This window comes from Sinocyclocheilus grahami, unplaced genomic scaffold, assembly GCF_001515645.1.
Source record: "Sinocyclocheilus grahami isolate Dianchi unplaced genomic scaffold, SAMN03320097.WGS_v1.1 scaffold314.1, whole genome shotgun sequence".
Classification (NCBI taxonomy): Eukaryota; Metazoa; Chordata; class Actinopteri; order Cypriniformes; family Cyprinidae; genus Sinocyclocheilus; species Sinocyclocheilus grahami.
The window spans coordinates 649,400-671,737 of NW_015505493.1; the positions used below are offsets into that span (position 1 = coordinate 649,400).

Below are 22,338 nucleotides of genomic sequence, written 5' to 3' on the forward strand. Positions count from 1 at the left end.
AATAATTTTTTTTAAAAAATCTCAGGACTTTATATAAATCAACAGAGTGGAGTACACTATGGATACAGGAGGCTATGAGAAAAATCTTGCTGTGTCTCTGGAGGACAACAGAATGCTTTGTAAGAGGACATTAAAGAGAAAATTTCTGATTGTTCACAGATCTAATTGCATCGAAGTGAACGAGATTTCTGATATACATTGTAATATCAATACTTTTGTTTGTGTGTGTGTGTATACAAGTGGGAATTCACAGTGTTTTCATCATCAGTTCGCATGGGACTCCCATGTCGAGAGCAGCTAACAAACAAACTAGGGCTTTCTTTGTGGAAACCCACACCCACTGTGAGGACGAACCACAACACAGTGATTGTTGTGGTGAACTGCTATTTCAAGGACAAAACAAAAGGAAATTACAAGTGGCTGAAGATTATGAGTAGGACTTTCATTGCCAAAGCCATTGATTGTGCTGTCGTCAGTCGTTCAATGTTTACAGATGGTTTTGGGCAGAATTCACAATGTGCTGTAATAAATTTTAGGCACTCCACAGAATGCTGAATTAGTCAGAAAAAGGAAATTTACGGATTGTAACATAATCACAGATTTTTATTATAAATATTTAACTCGTACTAAAAAAATGTATGCATAAAAAACTACACTTACAATAGCTGTATTCTTTTTTTCATTTAATTCCATCATATTTTTTACCTAAATTCACATCTGAATTGCAGTCTTAATTCTTTTTGCCTCTTCAATTCATATTCATTTTAAATTCAGGATTGACGCACAACCCTAGCTTTTGATTACTAAACAAGCATTGGCATTTTCATTTGATAGGAAAAGCTGTCATTAACTGAGATATATCCAATGTAATCCATATGATTAATTTCCTTTGCATTTTCCAATCTCAAGTCAAGTGAAGTTCAAGTAAACCTTGGTTTATTATCATTCCAGCCATATATAAGTCTACAGTGGAAAGAAATGTCATTTCACCAGGTCTGCAGTGCACATCACCACTTTGTCTGTCTGCTGTCATGGACGTTTTGTTCTCTCTCTCTCTGTCTATTTCCTCTGTGTCCTCTCTGCTGGAGGATTTGAGGAAGTATTTGTGGGTAAGGAGAAAGTTGAAAAAACATTCTGTGGTTTCCACATGCTGTTATCATTGGTTTGTGGGTGGATATTGACCCTGCCTCGAGGGGTTTACAGTTTGTTTTTGCCATGTCCAGGTTAAAAAATATCTAATCTTTCTTTTCTCTTTCTGGCTTTCTTTTTCTTTCATTTCAGGATGAGCTGGACCTCACAGAGAAGCACAGAGAGGCCATGTTTGCCTTGCCAGCAGAAAAGAAATGGCAGATATACTGCAGCAAGAAGAAGGTTAGAACTCTCCAACATTAGGTCATTGTGTGTGTGTGTGTGTGTGTGGGTGGGTAGGTGGGTGAGTGTTTTGCCCTCTTATCCTCGGTTGAAAGTTTAGTGCACAAGATTACACTGTCATCCTGTCAGAACGGTGTTTAAACATCTCATATATCAAAGTGCTTAACATAATCACCTCTCTGTCTGAAAGAATCTGATTCTGGGTTAATGCCCCTTATCTCCACATTCTCTGCTTTAAAATGGCTAATCTATTAAATGTTTCCATTGATCTTTTCATTAGCAAATTAAGTGTCAGCAAGGATTTTAGATAACTTGACATTTTAGACTTCTTAGCAGATGCTTTTAAACCAAAGCGACCTAAAACAATGCATGCTGCTCTTTAGGATAGCCAGTTTGTTGCTGCAGAGAGAGTTTGGTAGTGTCTCAGTCAGCCTGTTTCCTTAGGCGTTACATTCATCAGAATCTGAGAACTAAACAAATGACGATTCACAATTCTTTCTATAAAGAGAAGCTACTTTCTGCTTGAGAAATGCTCTACTTTACTTGTATCTATACAAACTAAGCTTAACAAAAGCATGTTTTGTTTTGTTTTTTGATTAGTTTAGTTTAGTTTAGTTTAGTTTTGTTGGCCAGTAGAGCTACCACAATATAATTTTTTTTTATTTAAGATCAAACTTTTTTGGGGGGTTTATTTTCGTTTCTTTCTATCTCATGTTATTTCCAAAGCCTTCTTTAAGCTATTTTTTTTATTATATGCTAAATATTCTTAACAAAACAAAGTTATAACAAATCAGTTGTTTTTCTCATTTGCAGTAATAGCTGGACTTTTCATTCTGCAGTATCAAAACATAACTATGATCAACAAATACAAGATGTAGTGACAAATATTAGATCATTGGGGGCTCAGAAAACTTCCAGATGGGTCTCAAAATGACTTCTAAATAAGACAAAACATGTAAAGCAACTATAAAACAAGACATTTCTTATTTTAATTCCCACTCTATTGAAAAACCTGGATATATGAGGTAATTTCATTTTAAAAGTGTGATTTCTAGACCTGGAAAAGTCATGTAAATTAATAAAATCTTATTTCGTAATTCGAAATAATTATTTATTTTGTGAAATCGTAATTCATAAACAACTAGAAACATCACGAGGCCTTCGAATATTGTTGCGGTCTATGGAGTCAAAAGGGTTGAGAATCACTGCATTACTAGCCCTGGGTTATCGAGCCACAGTCGAGTTGTGCTAGATGAACAGTTCTTTAACCTAAAGATTTTTTTTTAAATTATTTTAATATGTTCCTTGAGGTTTACTTCTAATCTTAAAAAGTTTTTTTGCACAAATTTGTGGAAAAATTATTATTTTCAACCCTCATTCTTACCCTCTCTCTAAAACGACCTGTTTTTAAGGGGTGTGTCCTTTAAGGCTTGCCAGTAATCGGCCACTGTTATGATTGGCTAACGTGATTGCATAGGAAACAGTATCAGCGCCCCCTCACTATTGCATGTGAGTGTTTTGAAAACATGATCCAAATAAAATGGTCATTTCCAGACAAAGCATTATGAAATCATTTACTTAGTGTGATGCAGCTGCAGTCAGATCTAGTACCGCTCCATTTTTCAACAAATGTTTCTTTGTGAACTCTCCCTGACACTGTGCCTCGTTTACAAAACAATATGCACGATCAATGTAGGGTTGTGACGGTGAGGAAATTTTCCCACCGGTTAATTGACGTGTGACAACACCGGTAATACCGGTATCCCCGCGGGGGCGGGGCGTTCCCTCTTTTCCTCGCTTTCCTTTGCTTTTAAATAGCTTGTAAAAGCGGTGTGCCCATTTTACTTTAACTTTCAAATAGCGGCAATTCGTCGTAAAGCAATTGTTCGTTTTTAGTTCGTTTGAATTTTCCCTCTTTTCCTCGCCTTCCTTCGCTTTTAAATAGCTTAAAAGCGCCGTGCGCATTTTACTTTCATTTTTGAATTAGCGGCAGTTCGGCGTCAATTGCTTGAATGCAACAACAAAATACAACGTCAAACTCACTTTAGCGTATATATAAAACATAGAACTTTCATTAACTAAACAAATAAAAATACACCATGCTATAGGGCAAGCTATGCCTAATATAAAATAACAAATAACCAGTGGTGGAAAGAGTACTGAAAAAATATACTCAAGTAAAAGTACCATTACCTTCCAAAAAATGTAGTGTGAGTAGAGTAAAAGTACTTGTCCAAAAAACTACTTGAGTAAGAGTAAAAGAGTAGCCTATTTAAAAGTACTCATGAGTATTGAGTAGTGAGTACTGAGCTGTGGATTCTACCCCCTCATAATAAATGCTGTACACCGCAATTGATACATTTTTAAAAACGTTGTACATTCTGTAATTCTTATTATCTTATTTGTCATAAAGAATTAAGAGTATCTATCATCCAGCAGTTTTAATTTTGACTGTCAACTCTTTAAAATACATCAAAACAGCACGGAAACAGTATTCAGTTGAAGAAAAGATGAAAGTTATTCTCAGTACAATCATCCCCATTTAAATCATAAAGTTTGAAAAAATAGATTTAAAATCATGTGTAAGGCCACTGAGACAGCATATGCTATTGTTGCACATCAAATATTAATGTTTAGAACAGTGCAAATACAAACACCATTAGAAACTCATAGTTCAGCATCACACAGCATGATATGGGTTAAAATGACAGCCCATTTCTCTCCAAAACGGTGCCAGTTTTAGCGTTTTGCAATAAAGAAATAAAAATAACTAAACTTGATAATTTGTTACAATTTTAACATAAATGCACATTGTTCTAGAAGGATGGCAAATTCATGCCATACCTTTTACACATTTACTCGAATTGTTATGCTGATAATACAATTTGTAAGGAAAAATGCTTTAAATAGCGAGGTATTTCTGGGGAAAATTTTTCAAAGGAAAACACAAACACACACACATGCATGTCTCTTTGTTGAGCCGCAGCGGTCTCGGTGAATCAGCAGCATCCACAACTGTACAGAACAAAAAGTGTTGAACTTGAAAATTGTTTATGCGCGAGTGCACTTGCTAAATGAAGGCGGATTGTATAAAATGGATTAAAAAAAAAAAGTTTATTAACGAGCTGCAGTTTTATTACATCACGCGCTGGCACAGATGCAGTATATTAACGCCACGGGTCATCAATAAGGTGCAGATTTGGTCCTCAATTTGTGTTTCCAAAACACTTTTTCACAGCCCGCATCACGCGCTCAAACTCATCAAAAGTCAACAAGTTCAACAAGCAACAACGACTTATCCAAGTGACTGTTGCAGAACGCACGCGAGAGAGAGACGAGGCAGCGCAGATCGGATTTTGACAACACAGACTGGCATTCAGTCACTTAACGGCTGACTCTTGATTATGCTAAATCGAGTGTCGCATCGCATCAAAAGCATATAGAAATTACGATCACTGCCGCTATCTTGTCTACACTTTCTGGCACAGTCCACGCAGCTGAGTCTGTCGTCAATTGAACAAATGGAGTGAAAAAACGTTCACTTTCACCCGTTTGGTTTAAACAGCTCATTCTCGTCTTTTGTACAGATATCAGAAGAATCCCAGCGTAAAGGAACAAATGGATAGTTTATTTTTAATGACATCCCGGATCGTGTCAGATGATTGATCTAGGCTTGCCGCGATAGACGGTGCTGACGGTGATACCGGTGTTAAGCTGCAACACCGGTTACGTCACTTGCCCACCGCGGCACTGACCCCCACCGTCGTTTTGATTTTTTATAGTAATAAAAATCATTTAGTTCAGTAAAAGAACAGACGCTACAATTAAAAACTGAAGGTGGCTGCTCAATGTAGCGTGCCGAACGACAGTCGCATCACAGATCAGATTTAATTTCTCCAGTGAGGAGAGTGAGTCGAGCTGACTGACAAGAAGAGTGAGGTGAGACAGACAAGACGATCGCGGATGATTTAGTTTCGAAACTAGATGCAAATCTTATGTTTTATAAGTGAGTGGGAATTTACCAAACGTGGCACTTGCGGGAGTTAACACTGTATGCAATACCCGCAACCTCACACCAAATTTCAGGCCGTGTAGATAGGCAAGCATATATACAAATCATTAAGTAAGCAGAAATCCGAAATTTACCTTAACATCAAGTTAGAGGAAGATGCGACAGAATTGATGCTTGAAGAATGCACTTCCAGCAGCCATGATAAACAGTTGGCGGTTAAAGTTTTCTATGCACAATTTGATTTGACGAAAGTCACGAGACCTATTACTATCTATCCAATCACGTTGATGGATAAAAATAAAATTAAAATAAGCATGTAATGACCACAAACGGAGGAAAATAGCGGAGTAAAAGTACCGATACATCACTTAAAATGTACTCAAGTAAAAGTACACGTTTTTTTAAACTACTCAAAAAAAGTACAATTACTGATAAAAACGACTTAATTACTGTAACATGAGTATTTGTAATTGGTTACTTCACACCCCTGCAAATAACTTACATAAAGTTTATTAGGTATACAAAACTGGAAATAAGTAAACCTGTATAATATATAACCAAATAAATAAGAAACGTAGAACGTTTATTAGCAAAACGTATGTCAAATAAAATAAATAAATGACAGTTTAAATAAAGTAAAAATCAGCAAACAATGTGGAACCAATTAAATAAGAAACTAATGTTTAAAAAAACTTCCAAAATCACCTTAGATAAATGGCAAAAGTCAACAGATAAATGGCAAAATCCAAAATATTGCCAAACAGGCACTTTTTCCATTTCGTTTTGAAACTAAATCATCCGTGATCGTCTTGTCTGTCTCACCTCACTCTTCTTGTCAGTCAGCTCGACTCACTCTCCTCACTGGAGAAATTAAATCTGATCTGTGATGCGACTGTCGTTCGGCACGCTACATTCCAGCCGCGTTCAGTTTTTAATTGTAGCGTCTGTTCTTTTACTGAACTAAATGATTTTTATTACTATAAAAAAATCAAAACGACGGTGGGGGTCAGTGCCGCGGTGGGCAAGTGACGTAACCGGTGTTGCAGCTTAACACCAGTATCACCGTCAGCACCGTCTATCGCGGCAAGCCTAGATCAATCATCTGACACGATCCGGGATGTCATTAAACCAAAACGCGTTTAAACCAAACGCGTGAAAGTGAACGTTTTTTCACTCCATTTGTCCAATTGACGACAGACTCAGCTGCGTGGACTGTGCCAGAAAGTGTAGACAAGATAGCGGCAGTGATCGTAATTTCTATATGCTTTTGATGCGATGCGACACTCGATTTAGCATAATCAAGAGTCAGCCGTTAAGTGACTGAATGCCAGTGGGCGGGGCCTATGGTGAGAAGAAAGCTATTCATCAATGTCTTGCTCTTGAGGCTGGGTTTATGCAAATGTTTGTGCCCGGGTGATGTCATCTTGCACCTCATATCCAAACGAGCCATTTTTGGAGCTTGATTAAATAAATGCTTTGTTTATAATGAGTAGGACGTTTTAAGCTATGAAACTTGCAGGATGTTTTAATGGTACAAAGACCTCTTATATGCCAAAAGATCAAGGCAAATTTGATTTCTCATGTCATGACCCCTTTAAGGAAAGGATTCAGTCTTGATTAGCTTGCGATGGGAACAGAAGAATTTACTCTGTCCATCTTGTATTTTGCCATACACGAGGCCATCGCATGGGTCTGGTGTTACCACTGTGTGATTCTGTCAGTTTCCTTTAGCGTAATGTTTTTTTAACAAGCACGTCCTGTTTTATGAAATCACACTTATTCATTTTTACTGGACACCGCTACATGTTTAGGTATGCAGGAAACAGTGGGGCCAAAATAATACCATTTATCCTCCATGACCTAATGGAGCTCAGAGAGCAGAGAAACGACAGGGTGTATCTGAGTTAATTAATGACATCAAACCCTCCATGATGCCACAAACATAAGCCCTGCCAGACTGTTCTTCTAATGTGAAGCCACCACTTAAGCTCTGGGCGTTTTTTGGTATTTTCGCCTAAATTTTTCATACTCAAATTCAAATGTTTGCCCTACACACATACAATGGAGGAAATTTAAAAAAAATTTTCATTGTAAATAAAACCCTTTGAACTACAAAATATGAGTGGAATTCTTTATAAATAACATTATATACTTTTCAACTATTACTATAAACACAAAAAAACATAGGCGATTTTTGAGTTTTAAATCAATATATTTTTTTGAAATTCTGTAATTCAGGTTCTGTTAGGCTCAACTCTCTGCAATTTACTTTGTTTGATGCCACTATATGCCAAAAAGTTCCAGAAAAAAGAATGTTTCATAACAAAGGGAAACACTCTCAAACTCACGGAGAATCACTCCTAAAGTCTCCCCAGACGCGCACTCAGTCCTCTCCACGGCGCGCTGACCGTTCTTCATCATATATAACCTGAAGCAGTGCTACGAGTAGAAATGTTACACAATAAAAAATTCAGTTTTTGTTTTTTTTTCCATCGCAATTCAATTGAAGATAATTCGATCTATGATTGTCACACAATAAAATAATCTACATCGTGAAATTCCTGAGAATGAGAGCTTTCTTGTGATATATGACTTGACTTTATTGTAAAAAATATATCAATGAATACGGTCTGGACACACTGTATTCGCCATGGTGGCATTGTCAGCTGATGTTCCCTGAAATGTACATATACGACACCTTCTCTGGGATAGTAAAAGGTCGGTTAGATATGCACTTCAGTATCTCAGTGGAAGCAGCACATCAACTAGGTATTTTTTGAATTTATGAATTCTATATTCATTAGAATATCTGTACAAAGATAAGATTAATAATTCTAATTAATTCAGACGCAGCACATCTGCGCACTTTTCGGATAGCGCATCAAGAACCGGGTTGACCGGGTACTCTGTACCACCGGTACTTAAAAAAACCTGGTACCGTAACGTTTTCATTTTTTGTAGTACCGACTTGGTACCGAAGTACTGGGTATTTTGACAACACTAGCAGGAAGGTAGATCTCCAGGAACAGGGTTGGGCACCACTCCACTGCTCTAGGTCAAAGATGAAAAAATGGGATTTACAATAAAATGTGATTTACAAAATAATTTTTACTTAGGGCTGTGCAATTAATCGCATGCGATTGTCATGCGCATCTTGTCAGTAAAGCCGGTCCCGTGATTAGTAGTAAATCTCCATCACCTGCTTCACGGGACATTCAAAACATTACTACTCTGAAAGTTTTAATGTAAATGTTAAGAGTAAGTGAAATATTAAGTACTGTAAGGTCTTTCATGACAGTACATATGCTGGAGTGTGAATTTGATAGGTGCTTGATATAAAATAAATGGTGCTTTAAAAAGTCTTTGAAAGTCCTTGAATCTGGTGTTCATGAAAGAGTGGGAACCCTGGAAATTCACAAACTTTTTTTTGTCAGCTGAACCCGTATGACCTAAAATATTTCATTGATTTCAACTTAGATGTTAAAGGCATAGTTCACCCAAAAATTATAATTCTGTCATTAATTACTCACCCTCATGTCGTTTCAAACCCGTAAGACCTTCGTTCATCTTCGGAACACAAATTAAGATATTTTTGATGAAATCCGAGAGCTTTCTGACCCAGAAGACTGACATGGAAGAGAAGAAATTGTTAAATGAATTCGTTATTTTTGTTTTCTTTGCACACAAAAAGTATTCTCGTAGCTTTGTAAAATTACGGTTGAACCACTGATGTCACATGGACTAGTCAGAAAGCTCTCGGATTTCATCAAAAAATCTTAATTTGTGTTCTGAAGATGAATGAAGGTCTTATGGGTTTGGAACGATATGAGGGTGAGTAATTAATGACAACATTTTAATTAATTTGAACAACATCTGTTTGATATTGCTGGGTTGAATTGAATTTTTAAAAACATGCCTAATTATTTGTTTAGAAAAACAAATAATTATCCGTTACTGGCTTATATTATTAAAAACAATGTCTAATTCGATTAAAACAAAAATCAGATATTGTCCAAAAAAGTGATATGGAGCAGATATATTTTGCATCTCTTGTCTTTAACTAATATAGTTTCAGAGGGATGAACAAGATTTCAGACTCTAGCTAACCTCCAGTTATTCTCTAGAAATGAGAGATTTTTCTTTTCAGCTTCAGCACAATGAAGGTAAAGGAATCTCCCCATGCTTGATATACCATAATATGATACATTAAAAGAAAGCGCCCCACTGAGATTTTCTTAGATGTTCTTATCTTTGAGTTGTAGTGGTTCAAAAGCTGGTATTGGTTACAGGTCGGCCATCTGTCTGGCCATGACATCTTTTCTTGTATAGCCATATATGCTGTGTCCCAATTACAGACCTAATTACTCATTGTCATGGGACACCGAGCCAAAAGAGGGGATGACGTGAAGTAGGGCATTCAAAATTGTCTTTTGACTTCTAGTTTTAGTGATGAGAAGCTTTTTTTTTTATAAATGTTTCGTAAATGACCTGCTTTCTGACCTGATCCTCGTTTTTGGAAGCGTATCAGAGCGCGCGGTTGGCCAGATCGAGATGCCGTTTCTGTGTTTTGATAAGTGTCTTTCAGCCACATTTAATTTCGCTCTACTTGCATGAGGAGGTCATGCTCCGCGATTCAACACATGGAACCAATGAAAAAGATTTAAGACGGTGAGCGGATGGATGAGATTAAGGAAGAATATGTCTGTCGTGAGACGGCCCGCGGCTGTGCAATAGCATTCATGCAGACTCAGCCTGGGACTAGTAAAACAGGGGCTTGGCGCTCTTCCCCAGGGCTTTGGTCTGGGATAGGAGAGTGGAAGGATAAGGGAAGCAGTGGTTGGTCCAAAGCAAACAGGAAGGTCTCCATTTGCAGGTGCAGATTATGTTATCTGCAAGGACCGGGGGCTTTTGATAGGTCTTTCAACCCTGGGAAACAACACTCACAGCAGTCATCTCTTTTATTACGTTCTCTTTCCACACATTTATAAGGTACTGGACTGTTAATGCAATATGTTCATTTATGAATAATATCTTAAAAATACATTTGCAGCCTGTAAGAATACTTGTATTCAAGAAGGATGCCTTAAATTGATCAAAGGTGACATTTAAAGCAAAGACATTAATAGAAGCAACTTTTATTTCAAATAAATGCTGTTCTTTTGAACTTTATATTCATCAAATAATCCGGAAAGAATGTTATGGTTTTGACTGATATTGAGCAAAAAAAAACTTGTTTCAACATTGTTAATATTATATAAAAATATAATGATCTCTTAGACCAGAAAAAAGTTTTTTTTTTTAATTGCTTGACCTGATCAAGCTGACCTTATAAACTGGCATCTTCCAAACTCAGCTACATTGGTTTCTTTTGGAGTTTAAAGTTAAAACCTTATTTGGTCAGATGATCTGGTCAGATAACTGTGCACATTGTACTTTATGATATATGAACCTGTCACAAAATGCAGGCTCTGCAAAGAGGTAGTTATTTCAGGATGGGGCAGTAAAAAACAATTTTTAAAGATGGCAAACCCGCATCCCAGGCGAGAGAGCAGCATGTGCAGTTGCTCATTTCACAATCTAAACAAATACTGTATATGTCTGTGTAATTTCAAAGGTCAGATAGAATTTGAAAAACTTAGTTCTGACGGTTTTTGGCACAAAAATCTATACTAACTTTATAAATGGCCTAAAATGCTCCAAAAAAAAGATAAAAAGGTAGAAAATTAAATATATTATTTTTGCATTGAAAGCTGCTAATGGTATGTGAAGGCCAGTAATATCAAATATTAGTTGCATAATCCTTTACTGTATGAACAGTTTTATTGTCTTTTTATGTGCAGTTGTTAATTTTGAGGGTCAGAAAAGTGCTTAAAAATGGTCACGCATATCTATAACTGAACTTCAGGGAAAACAGAATGTGCTTATAATATGGGCTTTTGAAGTAATGAAAGCATCTTTTGTGCCTCTTTGGTGCTTCTGTAAGGGTAACAGGACAGTATAGTGCTCTTATTACAGGGCGAGGGCTATTTTAAGTTTGATTCCCAAACTGTTTTGCTGACGTTTCTTTCTATACGGTGTGCTGAGCACAGTGATTATTCACCTGTGCCCTGAACTCAATGTCTCGGTGCGCTCAGGTGTGCAGGCTCTGCTGGCTCAAGACCAAAACTTGAGGTATGATATCAGCTGTCCTGCTCCTGGCAAAGGACGGTTAAGAATAGTCAGTCTGGATATTCATCTGACTCGCCTCAATTGTCCCTATTGTGGAAAAATAAACATCTGTAATCAGAGCTCTCTGATTTCTACCAAATAAATTGATGCCATTGTAATCTTACACTTTCTATCTGAATGCTTAAGCATTCAGTGAATTGGGCTGAAGAGGAAGGTTTTTTAGGTCAGGGGCTATCAAGCTTTTTGCCAGAGTTTCTTGGGCAGTGGGCCAACAAATACTTAGTCAAGTGGGTTCAATCGAGCAGACTGAGTCTCTGACCCGCTGCTGTCTGGCAGATGTGAAAGATTAGACCTGGAGCACTGCAGTCAACATTGACTGTTTCAATGCAAGTTACGAATATAATCAGTGCATAAATCTGAATATTGCAAAAAATAATTAGCTAATAAATCAGCATTTTTATTATCTTAAAGAATTTAATTGGGGGTATTTATTTCGCTTTTTTGTGTCTTTGCCCAGTTACACTACATTTTTTGTTCCATTGACTTCCACTTATACACTTGCGAATGTGGGAAACAGGAGACGTAAGCTCGTTTAAATTTCAGTGCATTCCAAAGTTCAAGTTCGGTGTTCATATGACAAGAAGATGTGTGTCTAATACAAGATTGGCATGATGTATTAGCGGAATGCAACTTTTTAAAAAAATCTTCAGGATTGGAGCAATGCAGTGCAGTGAAGTAAAGTAAAATTATGTAGTATATGCAGAATAGTTTTTTTTTAAAGATGCCAGTGAACAAGATGTCATATTGTGAGCATTGTAGTGTCCATAGAAATTTTTTGTACACAAATTCTAGCGTGAACGTTCAGTGTGATAAACATTTGAATTTGAATGAATGGATTTTGCATGCCATCAAAGAGAGTTTTTACAACAAGGTTTTTAATTTCTAAACTCTTTTCCATCGCACTGCAAAAAAACTGTCAAAAAAAAAAAATGCAGTTTTGGTCACATGCCTAGAGCCACTGCTGTAAAATGACAAATATTTTACTAAACGACAGTGAATGGCAGAGTATTCTTGTACTCTTGTATTAGGTGTTGTTTGATAAACATCATAACGAATACAGAAATTTGACTGGCGGTTTGAAATCACGAAAATGCTGTGTGACTTCCTCTCTTCTCCATGACAAGCGAGTGTCTGAAATAGAAAAGTGTGCAGTGCTGCTTTGTGTACCAGGGTAACCAGGGTATTTTTGCTTATAAAAGCAACCTGTTTTCAGAAAGTGAAACTGCATTTTCATTCAGCTTGTCTGCTGCTTTTTGCACATTGTTCTGAACAGGCAAATCACACTGAATTTTCAAGCGGAACATTCTTTTTGATGTGAATAGGCCTTTATCTATTTGTTTCTATCCAGCATTTTTTGTGTGATATTTGAAAATATGCTGGCTAGTCTCACTTGACTCCTATGCAACAATTGAGATTGTTCAGCTCATTTTTGGTGGTTATTTAAAAAAAGAGCTTTAAACTGCTTGTTGATACTTGTCAGTTAGGTATTTGCAGATCTTTGGGCTGATTCATCTTCCTGTGAACTGATTTCTTGAAATTGTAATTATCTGAACTGAACACATTAAAGCACGGCTGGTTCCTAGAAAGAGAATGTCTCTCCAAACCAACCTCAACCAACAATATCAACAGTCGTTATGACATGTCTGTCTGAGATATTGTGCTCATGGGATAAGAGCAGAGGAAAGTCCTTCCACAGCATGAGAATGAGTCCTGCCAGAGATCCACATTAATGCTTTACTCATTAAGGCCAAATGGTGAGAGGGGAGTTGAGAAGAAATATGCTGGACGGTGGAAGATCAGGGGTCTCAGGCCAGCATCCAAAACTCCCCAGTCGCCCAAACAGATGCCCATTTGTGAGATGCCATTATCTCCCAAAAGGCTTGGCAGAGCCGGGTGTGAAACATCCCACATAGTTGCTGCAAAGGAGCTCATTGCTATGCCAGATTTTTTCCTTTCCTGTGTGTTCGGTGAACATAAGCTACAATTAAACTCCCTATTAGTGGCCATGCGGGCAGCCTGTGCTTGTTTTGAGAAGGAAGTCAACACACTTCACAAGTTCCACTCGGTTTTGATTCATTAATTCCTATGTAGCTCCCTGCTTTCCTTTTTGTCTTCTGAATCATACTGCATTTTCTGCTCTTCAGAGCTGTGCTAATGCGGCATTGGCTCAATCTGGGATCTGTGTTGTTTCTCTAGTGTCTGTGAATCTCTGCTGGCCTACTTAAAGCGTGTGCTATTTCTGCCAGCGCTTTGAGCGTGATGTTCTGTTTCAAATCTGCTTTTTCTGAGTCTGTATGTTTGGGAAAGTGTGTACATGTGATGTTCACCTGGGAACATGCAGTGTGAATCTTATTGCATGTTTGATTTGCTTTGGTTACCTGTAAGTAATAAATGTTACTCAAGTGAAATGAGATATGAAATAAATCCCAGCTCCATCAAACTTCTAAGAAATAATATGAAAAAACAGATTAAAGGGCAAAATGAGCGACAGAATAAATAAATGCTTCGCAGATAAGCCAATTCACGCTTTTGTCAGCTGAATATTTGGTTTCACACAACTGGCCGGTATCAAAATAAGATCTTTTCAAGATAAAGATCATGTTTTATAGCTGCGGACTCGGGAATGTCTCATTCCCACCGAAGGTTCCAAATTATGTCATTCCCAATAACATTCCGAAACCACACATTCCTTTCCAGCTCATTCCCAATATGTTGTTTCACATTCCTCTATTCCCAGTGTCATGTTCCTGTTGTGTGGGCTCTGATCGGTGTGTACACACATCTCGTGTTCCGGCATCATGCAGAGGGCAGCGTGGATTAATGACGTGTGCTTGAAGTGAAAACAAGAGCTGTTTATGTTTGGTTTTTTTATATACTCATGCTGACATGCTTAAACTAATGTCTCGAAGATAGAATTTAAAGGTAAAGTTTGTTAATTCTGTGCCTTTTAATCCATTTTTTTTTTCTCTCAGGAGCAAGAGGAGAATAAAGGTGCTACTAGCTGGCCAGAGTACTACATTGACCAGCTCAATTCAATGGCAGCTGTAAGTATTTCTTTTTTGAAGACTTTTCTTTGTCCTTTAACATTCATGAAATCGTCTTCTTTTAACAACTGATTATACATTTTACATTACCATTGGACGTTGAGGACTTAAAGAGATAGCTCACCCAAAAACTTAAATTCTGTCATTAATTACTCACCCTCATGTTATAAACACGTAAGACATTCGTTCATCTTCATGACACAAATTAAGATATTTTTGATGAAATCCGAGAGATTTCTGACCCTCCATAGCAAGGGTCTTACCACGTTCAAGGCCCAGAAGGTACCAAGAACATCGACAAAATAGTCCATGTCACATCAGTGAACGTGATAGGACCCTTGCTGCCTGTGGAGGGTCAAAAAGCAGAAATTAAGAAATATCTTACGAAGGTCTTACGGCTTTGGAACGACATGAGGGTGAGTAATTAACGACAGAATTTTCATTTTTGGATGAACTATCTCTATAAAACACATAATATGTAATATCCATGGTTAGAAATGTACATAACATGTGTAAGCATCTAGTGTAAGAATGGTATCTCTTTTACAGAGGAAAACTCTGTTGGCCTTGGAGAAGGAAGAAGAGGAGGAACGCAACAAGACTATTGAAAGCCTGAAAACGGCACTGCGGACACAACCAATGAGGTCTGCACATTGGAACACAAATGGATATACACGCTCTGTCTTTATAAAATATAAGTCCCTAAATTTGTATTTGAGCACTTATATAATTTTTAAAATTGTTATATATATATATATATATATATATAAATATATATTATAGTATTTTGTTATATAATATCAAGATACTCGAGGATTTTAAATATGGTTTTAAGTGTTTATGCTACTGTTCAAATTTTACTTTTATTTAATGATTTTATTCAGCAAGGATGAATTCAATTGATCAAAAGTGACCGTGAAGACATTTATAATATTACAATATTAAAGATATAATATTTCGATTTAAAATACATTTTGAACATTCTATTCATCAGTCCTGAAAAAAAAATTGTTTCCACAAAAAATGTTAAGCAGCACAATGGTTTTCAACATTGATAATAATAATAAATGTTCCTTAAGCAACAAATCAGTGTATTGGAATAATCTCTGAGAGTTGTGTGACACTGAAGACAGGAGAAATCAAAATTCAGCTTTGCCATCACATATTACATTTAAAAATGTATTAAAATAGAACAAGTTACTTTGAATTGTAATAATATTACACAATATTACTGTCTTTACTGTAAAACAAAATAAAGCCTTGGTGAGCATAAGAGACCTATTGTGTAAACAGAAAAATATAAAACAGTAATTTTTACATTGTAATAATATTATAAAACATTTATTTTTTGGTTCACTTTATATCTCAAATGTCCATATTTGCTCACTAAAATTAAAATAACAAACAAACAAAAAAAACCTTAGCTTACATTATTGCTTTTACTTGAAGATGAGGACAGCTGTCTCAGGGCAATAGTTTAACACGTCGATGATTTTCCCATTGACAAGCACCTCAGTCTCTTATTAAACAAACGCTTCCCTTATGGTGTGTGCTTTGGGTCTCATTATGCAAATTAGATTACTTTCATCACACACATGCTCACAAACACATGCGTTTGATTAGTGGTTCCTGAATTCACCATTTGATCCTGGGGTCACAGGTCATCAGCACTGACCTCTGCAGGGCTCGGGTCAAAGCACTCCTGCCCTCTTTGTGCCTAATAACATTCAGGCTGCATATCAAACCATTCCTTTCACAGCTTAAGGCAATTGTATTTAAAGTCAAGTGCTTTATAGGGGCTATAAATCAGTCTAGCTACTGATGTGATATATTATTTCACATTCATCACCTCCTTGAGGAGTCAATCATTTTCAGATTTACAAATCATTGCAAATGTTTTCAGAGCCGTGGCCTTGCAGTTAACACACATGCTTGGGTTTGGTGCTCATGTTGCAAATTTACTGTGGGTTTGAATCCAACCCATGTCATGTGGCAATCCCATTGCACCATCATTTCCTGTCATCTCTTCACTTTTGATAATAAATCAAATGAAACTTTTGTCTAAAAATGTAAATGTATTTAAATGTATAAAAATTATTTAAATTTATATAAAAATTAATGTGTACGTTATTCTAAATTCTTCTGTAATCATTCATAAGACAAGAAATTGAGAAATTAGAGATACATTTTAAGAAATTTTCTCTTATGGAGGCCCGATCTTGCAGAAATGTAAAATAAATAGTTAAAAATAAACACAGAAAATAATAAATAAAGGGCAAAAACTAATACAAATAAATACAGGACTAAATTTAATAAAAAATTAATTGTATATATTTTTAGGTATTTTTATTTATTTATCATTTCTGTATTGGTAAGAAAATATACTAGGAAATAATATGGTAACTTTCAAAGAAAGCATTGCAAGTGGACATCTGGGAAAAATACAAATATGAAAACATCTATGATATGGCAGCTTTAAAGTTAAAGCTTTTTTTTCTATCGTAACTTATAAAATTGAATGAGTGAGAAGGATCTTTAACGAACAGCTGAAATCATTCCTTATAGGTTCGTAACACGGTTCATCGATATGGACGGCCTGACATGCATCCTGAACTTCCTGAAGAGCATGGATTATGAGACCACCGAGTCTCAGATCCACACTTCCCTCATCGGCTGCATCAAAGCCCTGATGAACAACTCCCAGGGTCGCGCTCACGTGCTCTCTCACTCCGAGAGCATCAACATCATCGCTCAGAGTCTGGCCACCGAGAACATCAAGACTAAAGTGGCGGTGCTGGAGATCATGGGTGCTGTGTGTTTAGTGCCGGGAGGCCACAAGAAGATTTTGGAGGCCATGTTGCACTATCAAAAGTTCTCTTGTGAGCGCACACGATTTCAGGTTGGCTGGCTTGTTTATAGCATGATAAAACATCAAGAAAGTCTGTATCAGGATAAATGTCAATCCCACTGCCATCTTTCTTTTGTCACAGACATTGCTGAATGATCTGGACAAAAGCATAGGACGGTACAGGGACGAGGTCAGCCTGAAAACGGCGATTATGTCCTTCATTAATGCTGTTTTAAGCCAAGGAGCTGGTGAAGTAAGACATTTCGGTTGCTTACACACTATTTTAACACATCTTAATTTACTCTGTCCAGATCTGTGCTTTAATATATAAATATCTACCAAAAAAAGTCTCCTATTTGCCCTTGAAGGAATAGTATATCAGTAAGTGTTTCTTTAATAACTCGTAGGCCAGCCTTGAGTTCCGGGTTCATTTGCGATACGAGTTCCTCATGTTGGGGATTCAGCCCATCATCGACAAACTCAGGTCACATGAAAACTCTACTTTAGACAGGTAAGGGCCACAATTGCTAACTTGAGCTTTATTAATGGAGTCTTATCAGCAAATTTGAGCATCTTGATTTTGCTGTTTCTTTTTTTTTGTCTCCTCAGGCATTTGGATTACTTTGAGATGCTGAGAAATGATGATGAGCTCACATTATCCAGGCGGTTTGAGGCTGTGAGTAGATTAAAAATAATATTTCTAATAATGGTTTTACATTTTATGTATAGATATATTGCTTACAATTATTATAATATTTTTAAAAATATGATAAAAAAAAAGAGATTATTTATGTCTATTCTTCACCATTGCCTGCTTATGCCTCGTGAGTGTTTACCTTATTGTTTAGACTTTCTTAGTTTTTAACTGAAACAAAGCTATGCAGACTTTTTCCACCAAATGCTATAAATGAAGGATGATGTATAGTCAGCTGGTCATTAATGCAAAAACTATTCAGTTTAATGCCACAAATGACCAGTCAGAATTAAGTATTAAGAATCTGCACTTTGTTTTAGATAAGAGAAGTGGGAACACAGTGCAGTACTGGCTGCTCCTGGACCGCATTGTCCAACAGATGGTCCTGCAGAGTGACAAAGGTCACGACCCTGATGTCACGCCGTTAGAAAACTTCAATGTAAAGAATGTGGTTCGAATGTGAGTTTGCCTCTTTTTTCAGGCAACTTTATCATAATTGATTTTCTTTGGCATCCATATGTTGCTGTAGTGTATTTATAGTAGTTGCAGTTTTTTTATGCCCTCATTAAGTCTTTGCCAAATAAACCAAGATCTGTACAGAAATAATGAGTTTTTCCTTAAATCACATCACTTACCCTTTTTCAGGCTTGTCAATGAAAATGAGGTGAAACAGTGGAAGGAACAGGCGGAAAAAATGCGTAAAGGTCAGCACATGTTGTACACATTGATGTTTCTTTTACAACAGTCTGCATTTTTGCATTAAGATTAAATCCTCTGTAACTGTTAATGCATTCACATCAAGTAGGGATTCAAATTCTGACTTAACCATTAAAAATGTCTTTGGCAACCTGTAAATTACAACTTCAGAACTTGAATTTCATGCGAATTTTAATGACGTGGCTGTCAAGACATCAACGCTAAATGACGTCATGAAACTTTTTTGCTATACTTTTTAGCATTTAATAATATGTTTGTTTGTTAATTTATTCATTCATTCGGCAGATTTATTTTTTATTTTATTTATTTTACAGATTATTTGTATGCGCTTTTTTCTCATTTTCATCTGTATAAATTACAACTTCAGAACTTGAATTTCATGTGAATTTTAATGACGTGGCTGTCAAGACATCAATGCTAAATGACGTCATGAAACTTTTTTGCTATACTTTTTAGCATTTAATAATATGTTTGTTTGTTTGTTTGTTAATTTATTCATTCATTCGGCAGATTTATTTTTTATTTTGTGTATTTTATTTATTTTACAGATTATTTGTATGCGCTTTTTTCTCATTTTCATCTGTTCATGTAGAAATGATCACTCTGATTAAACAACAATGTAAAATGTCATCAAACTTATAAATTACAACTTGAAAATTGATTAATGAATGACTTGACCATCATGATGACATAATGGAAAAATGAACTAGCATGTAGAAGTGAATTAATATAAAAATCTGACTGTCATCAACAACAACAAGCACATGGCATCTATTTGACATTATAAGCGTTGCCATATAAACTTATAATTTCTAAAAATGAGAACATCATCAGCTCAGAATAGATTCTCAGAGTTGTCATCTCATAATTATGTTAATTCTGACATGGGAATGTAGCCTATTTATTTCAGTTTGATTTAGTTGACTGGAATGCAGTGTCTTTATTGTAGAGACGTATAACATTTTGACCTTTAACCTCTTTGTCCTGTAGACCACCATGAGCTTCAACAGAAGCTGGAAAAGAAGGAGCGAGAGTGTGACGCAAAAACTCAGGAGAAGGAGGAGATGATGCAAACTCTCAACAAGATGAAAGAGAAGTTAGAAAGAGAAATGGGGGAACATAAACTAGTCAAGCAGCAGGTGGCAGAAATGACTTCCAGACTACATCACCTCAGCACGGTATGCTGATCACAGATATTAATAATAATAATAATAATAATACAAAAACATGTAAACGTCCTTTTACGAAAGCAAACATTAATAAAGACTGACCACTGTTCATCACTTTTATATTTCTAGAGACAAGTAGCCAGTGTTCCCGGAGGGCCTCCCATCCCTGGTCCTCCAGGTGGCCCTCTCTTGCCCCCTCCACCTCCTCCACCTCCACCGGGTGGCATGATGCCTCCTCCACCACCTCCTCCACCGGGCAGTGCTGTGATGCCGCCGCCTCCACCACCGCCCCCTGGTGGCCCCCCGCCACCCCCTGGACGGCCACCTTTCGGTGCAGCTCCGCCTCCGCCAGGAGCTCCCGTGGGACCGTCCCTGAAGAAGAAAAACATTCCTCAGCCGTCCAATCCACTCAAGTCCTTCAACTGGGCCAAGCTGTCTGAGGTGAGATTGGCATGGATTAGAGGAGCGGACAGGGTCATCCTGACACTCACAGAGACTAAAATCTGTTTCTTAAGCCTCCACGTTTAATCAAGAAACACTTTTGGAAGTCAAACCGGTCTTAAATTTTGCCAAGTGTTCAGCATTTGTCATAGATTGTCATATGGGTAGAGAACTAGATTCAAAATTTTGAATTTTTATATACGTTTTTAATAGAATGTTTATTTTTTTATTTACATTTAAATTGAATAAATCTGTTATCTATACTTTTTAGTATGTAATTTAATTTAAATGGTTAAATTCTTGAAACTATTTCAATCTATACTCTTTAGAATTTAATTGAATAAAATGTTATTTATATTTTTAATTTTAAGAAACCCTTTTTATCCATACATTTTAGCATTGAATAAAATGTTATTTATTTAGACTTTTAATGTAATGAAACTATTTTTATCTATACATTTTAGCATTGAATAAAATGTTTATTGATTTATTTTGCGGATTTATTTAGTGGCATTTTTCCCATCTTCTTCATCTTTGATTTATTTTTGAATTTTGCAATGCATTTTCTACTTGAGTTTTACGATTAACAAAATATAGTATGTGACTTACAACATGTGACATTGGACTGGACAGTAATTGAGTTACACATCCCACTCTCTTCCACAGAACAAGCTGGAGGGAACAGTCTGGGCAGACATTGATGACAGCAAAGTTTTCAAAATTCTGGACTTGGTGGACATTGAGAAGACTTTCTCTGCCTATCAGAGGCAACAGGTCACTAAACAATGCTTCTTTCACTGGTTATCATCCAGAATGATCTCAAAAAGCATTCACTGTCTCTCATGCATGGTATTCATATGTTTACCCACGGTAATCCTGCGTCACAGAGCATGGGGTTTGAATTAGCAGACTGTAAAATGCATTGATATCACTAGCAGTTTTCTATGAAAAGCAGACATTGGCAAACCGTCCTCATTATGCCTGGTAAACCACACACTTAGTCTCATTATAAAGCAATTACATACATTTCTTATGGCTTTACAGTCAAATTAGAGAAGAAAAAAAAAAAGCTAGGTTGGACACAGCTCGAAACTCGACCGTGACTTCATAATCATATTTTAAAACAATGCATAAATTACTTTAAGCTGGTTTTAAACTTGAAAGCATGCTAAATGCATTAAAACAGAGATTCATAAAACCTCTCCAATTTCATCAAATTCTCAAAATTTATTAGATTTATTTACAGCATTATGGAAGCCAGATTATTACAGTATGGAAACCATTTTCTGTCTCAGAGTAAAAAAAATTTAAATTTAGTTTATATAATATAATATATATTTAACACCTGGAACTTTATATTATTTATTAATTGCAAATTAATTTGTCACAGTAGCAACTTAACTCTGACTCTTTTTCTTGCAGTCGCAGCAATTTTGCATGATTACTATATTTATCATTATTCATTTTTCGCATTTGCAATTTTATTTCCCTTCACTGCGATTATTTGTTGTAATTTCTCAGAATTGTGCAGATTTCCACATTATGAACAGAAATGTGGATTTGCTAAAGAAAAGACAAAATGTGTCCACTATTGCAGAGCATCTAGATTTGATACAACTAAGGTGGAATTGGAGAGGTAGCTTGTGATATTTAGCAGTTGTTTAGACATTAACCGGTCATCTGTGATCAACTAGCATGCATCTTTCAGTGCACACACACACATTTACACTGCATTTACAGACCTCCCAGAAGGCTATGCTTTCATGCACCCTCACGCTCACCATTCACCACCCCAATAATGTCATCATGTGCAC

The 22,338-nt window shown here is 36.4% G+C and overlaps 1 protein-coding gene across 1 annotated transcript in view; it reads left to right on the top strand.

Annotated features, from left to right (window-relative positions):
- LOC107601912 (disheveled-associated activator of morphogenesis 1-like) overlaps positions 1-22,338 on the top strand; it is a 63,843-nt gene that overhangs the window by 19,595 nt on the left and 21,910 nt on the right. The window contains exons 3-14 of the mRNA XM_016294276.1: positions 1,282-1,371; positions 14,584-14,655; positions 15,205-15,299; positions 17,221-17,554; positions 17,646-17,756; positions 17,911-18,014; positions 18,113-18,327; positions 18,518-18,656; positions 18,843-18,901; positions 19,905-20,092; positions 20,213-20,524; positions 21,191-21,298. Of these exons, the coding sequence (XP_016149762.1) occupies positions 1,282-1,371; positions 14,584-14,655; positions 15,205-15,299; positions 17,221-17,554; positions 17,646-17,756; positions 17,911-18,014; positions 18,113-18,327; positions 18,518-18,656; positions 18,843-18,901; positions 19,905-20,092; positions 20,213-20,524; positions 21,191-21,298 (1,827 nt within the window). The remainder of the gene's footprint in view (positions 1-1,281; positions 1,372-14,583; positions 14,656-15,204; positions 15,300-17,220; positions 17,555-17,645; positions 17,757-17,910; positions 18,015-18,112; positions 18,328-18,517; positions 18,657-18,842; positions 18,902-19,904; positions 20,093-20,212; positions 20,525-21,190; positions 21,299-22,338) is intronic.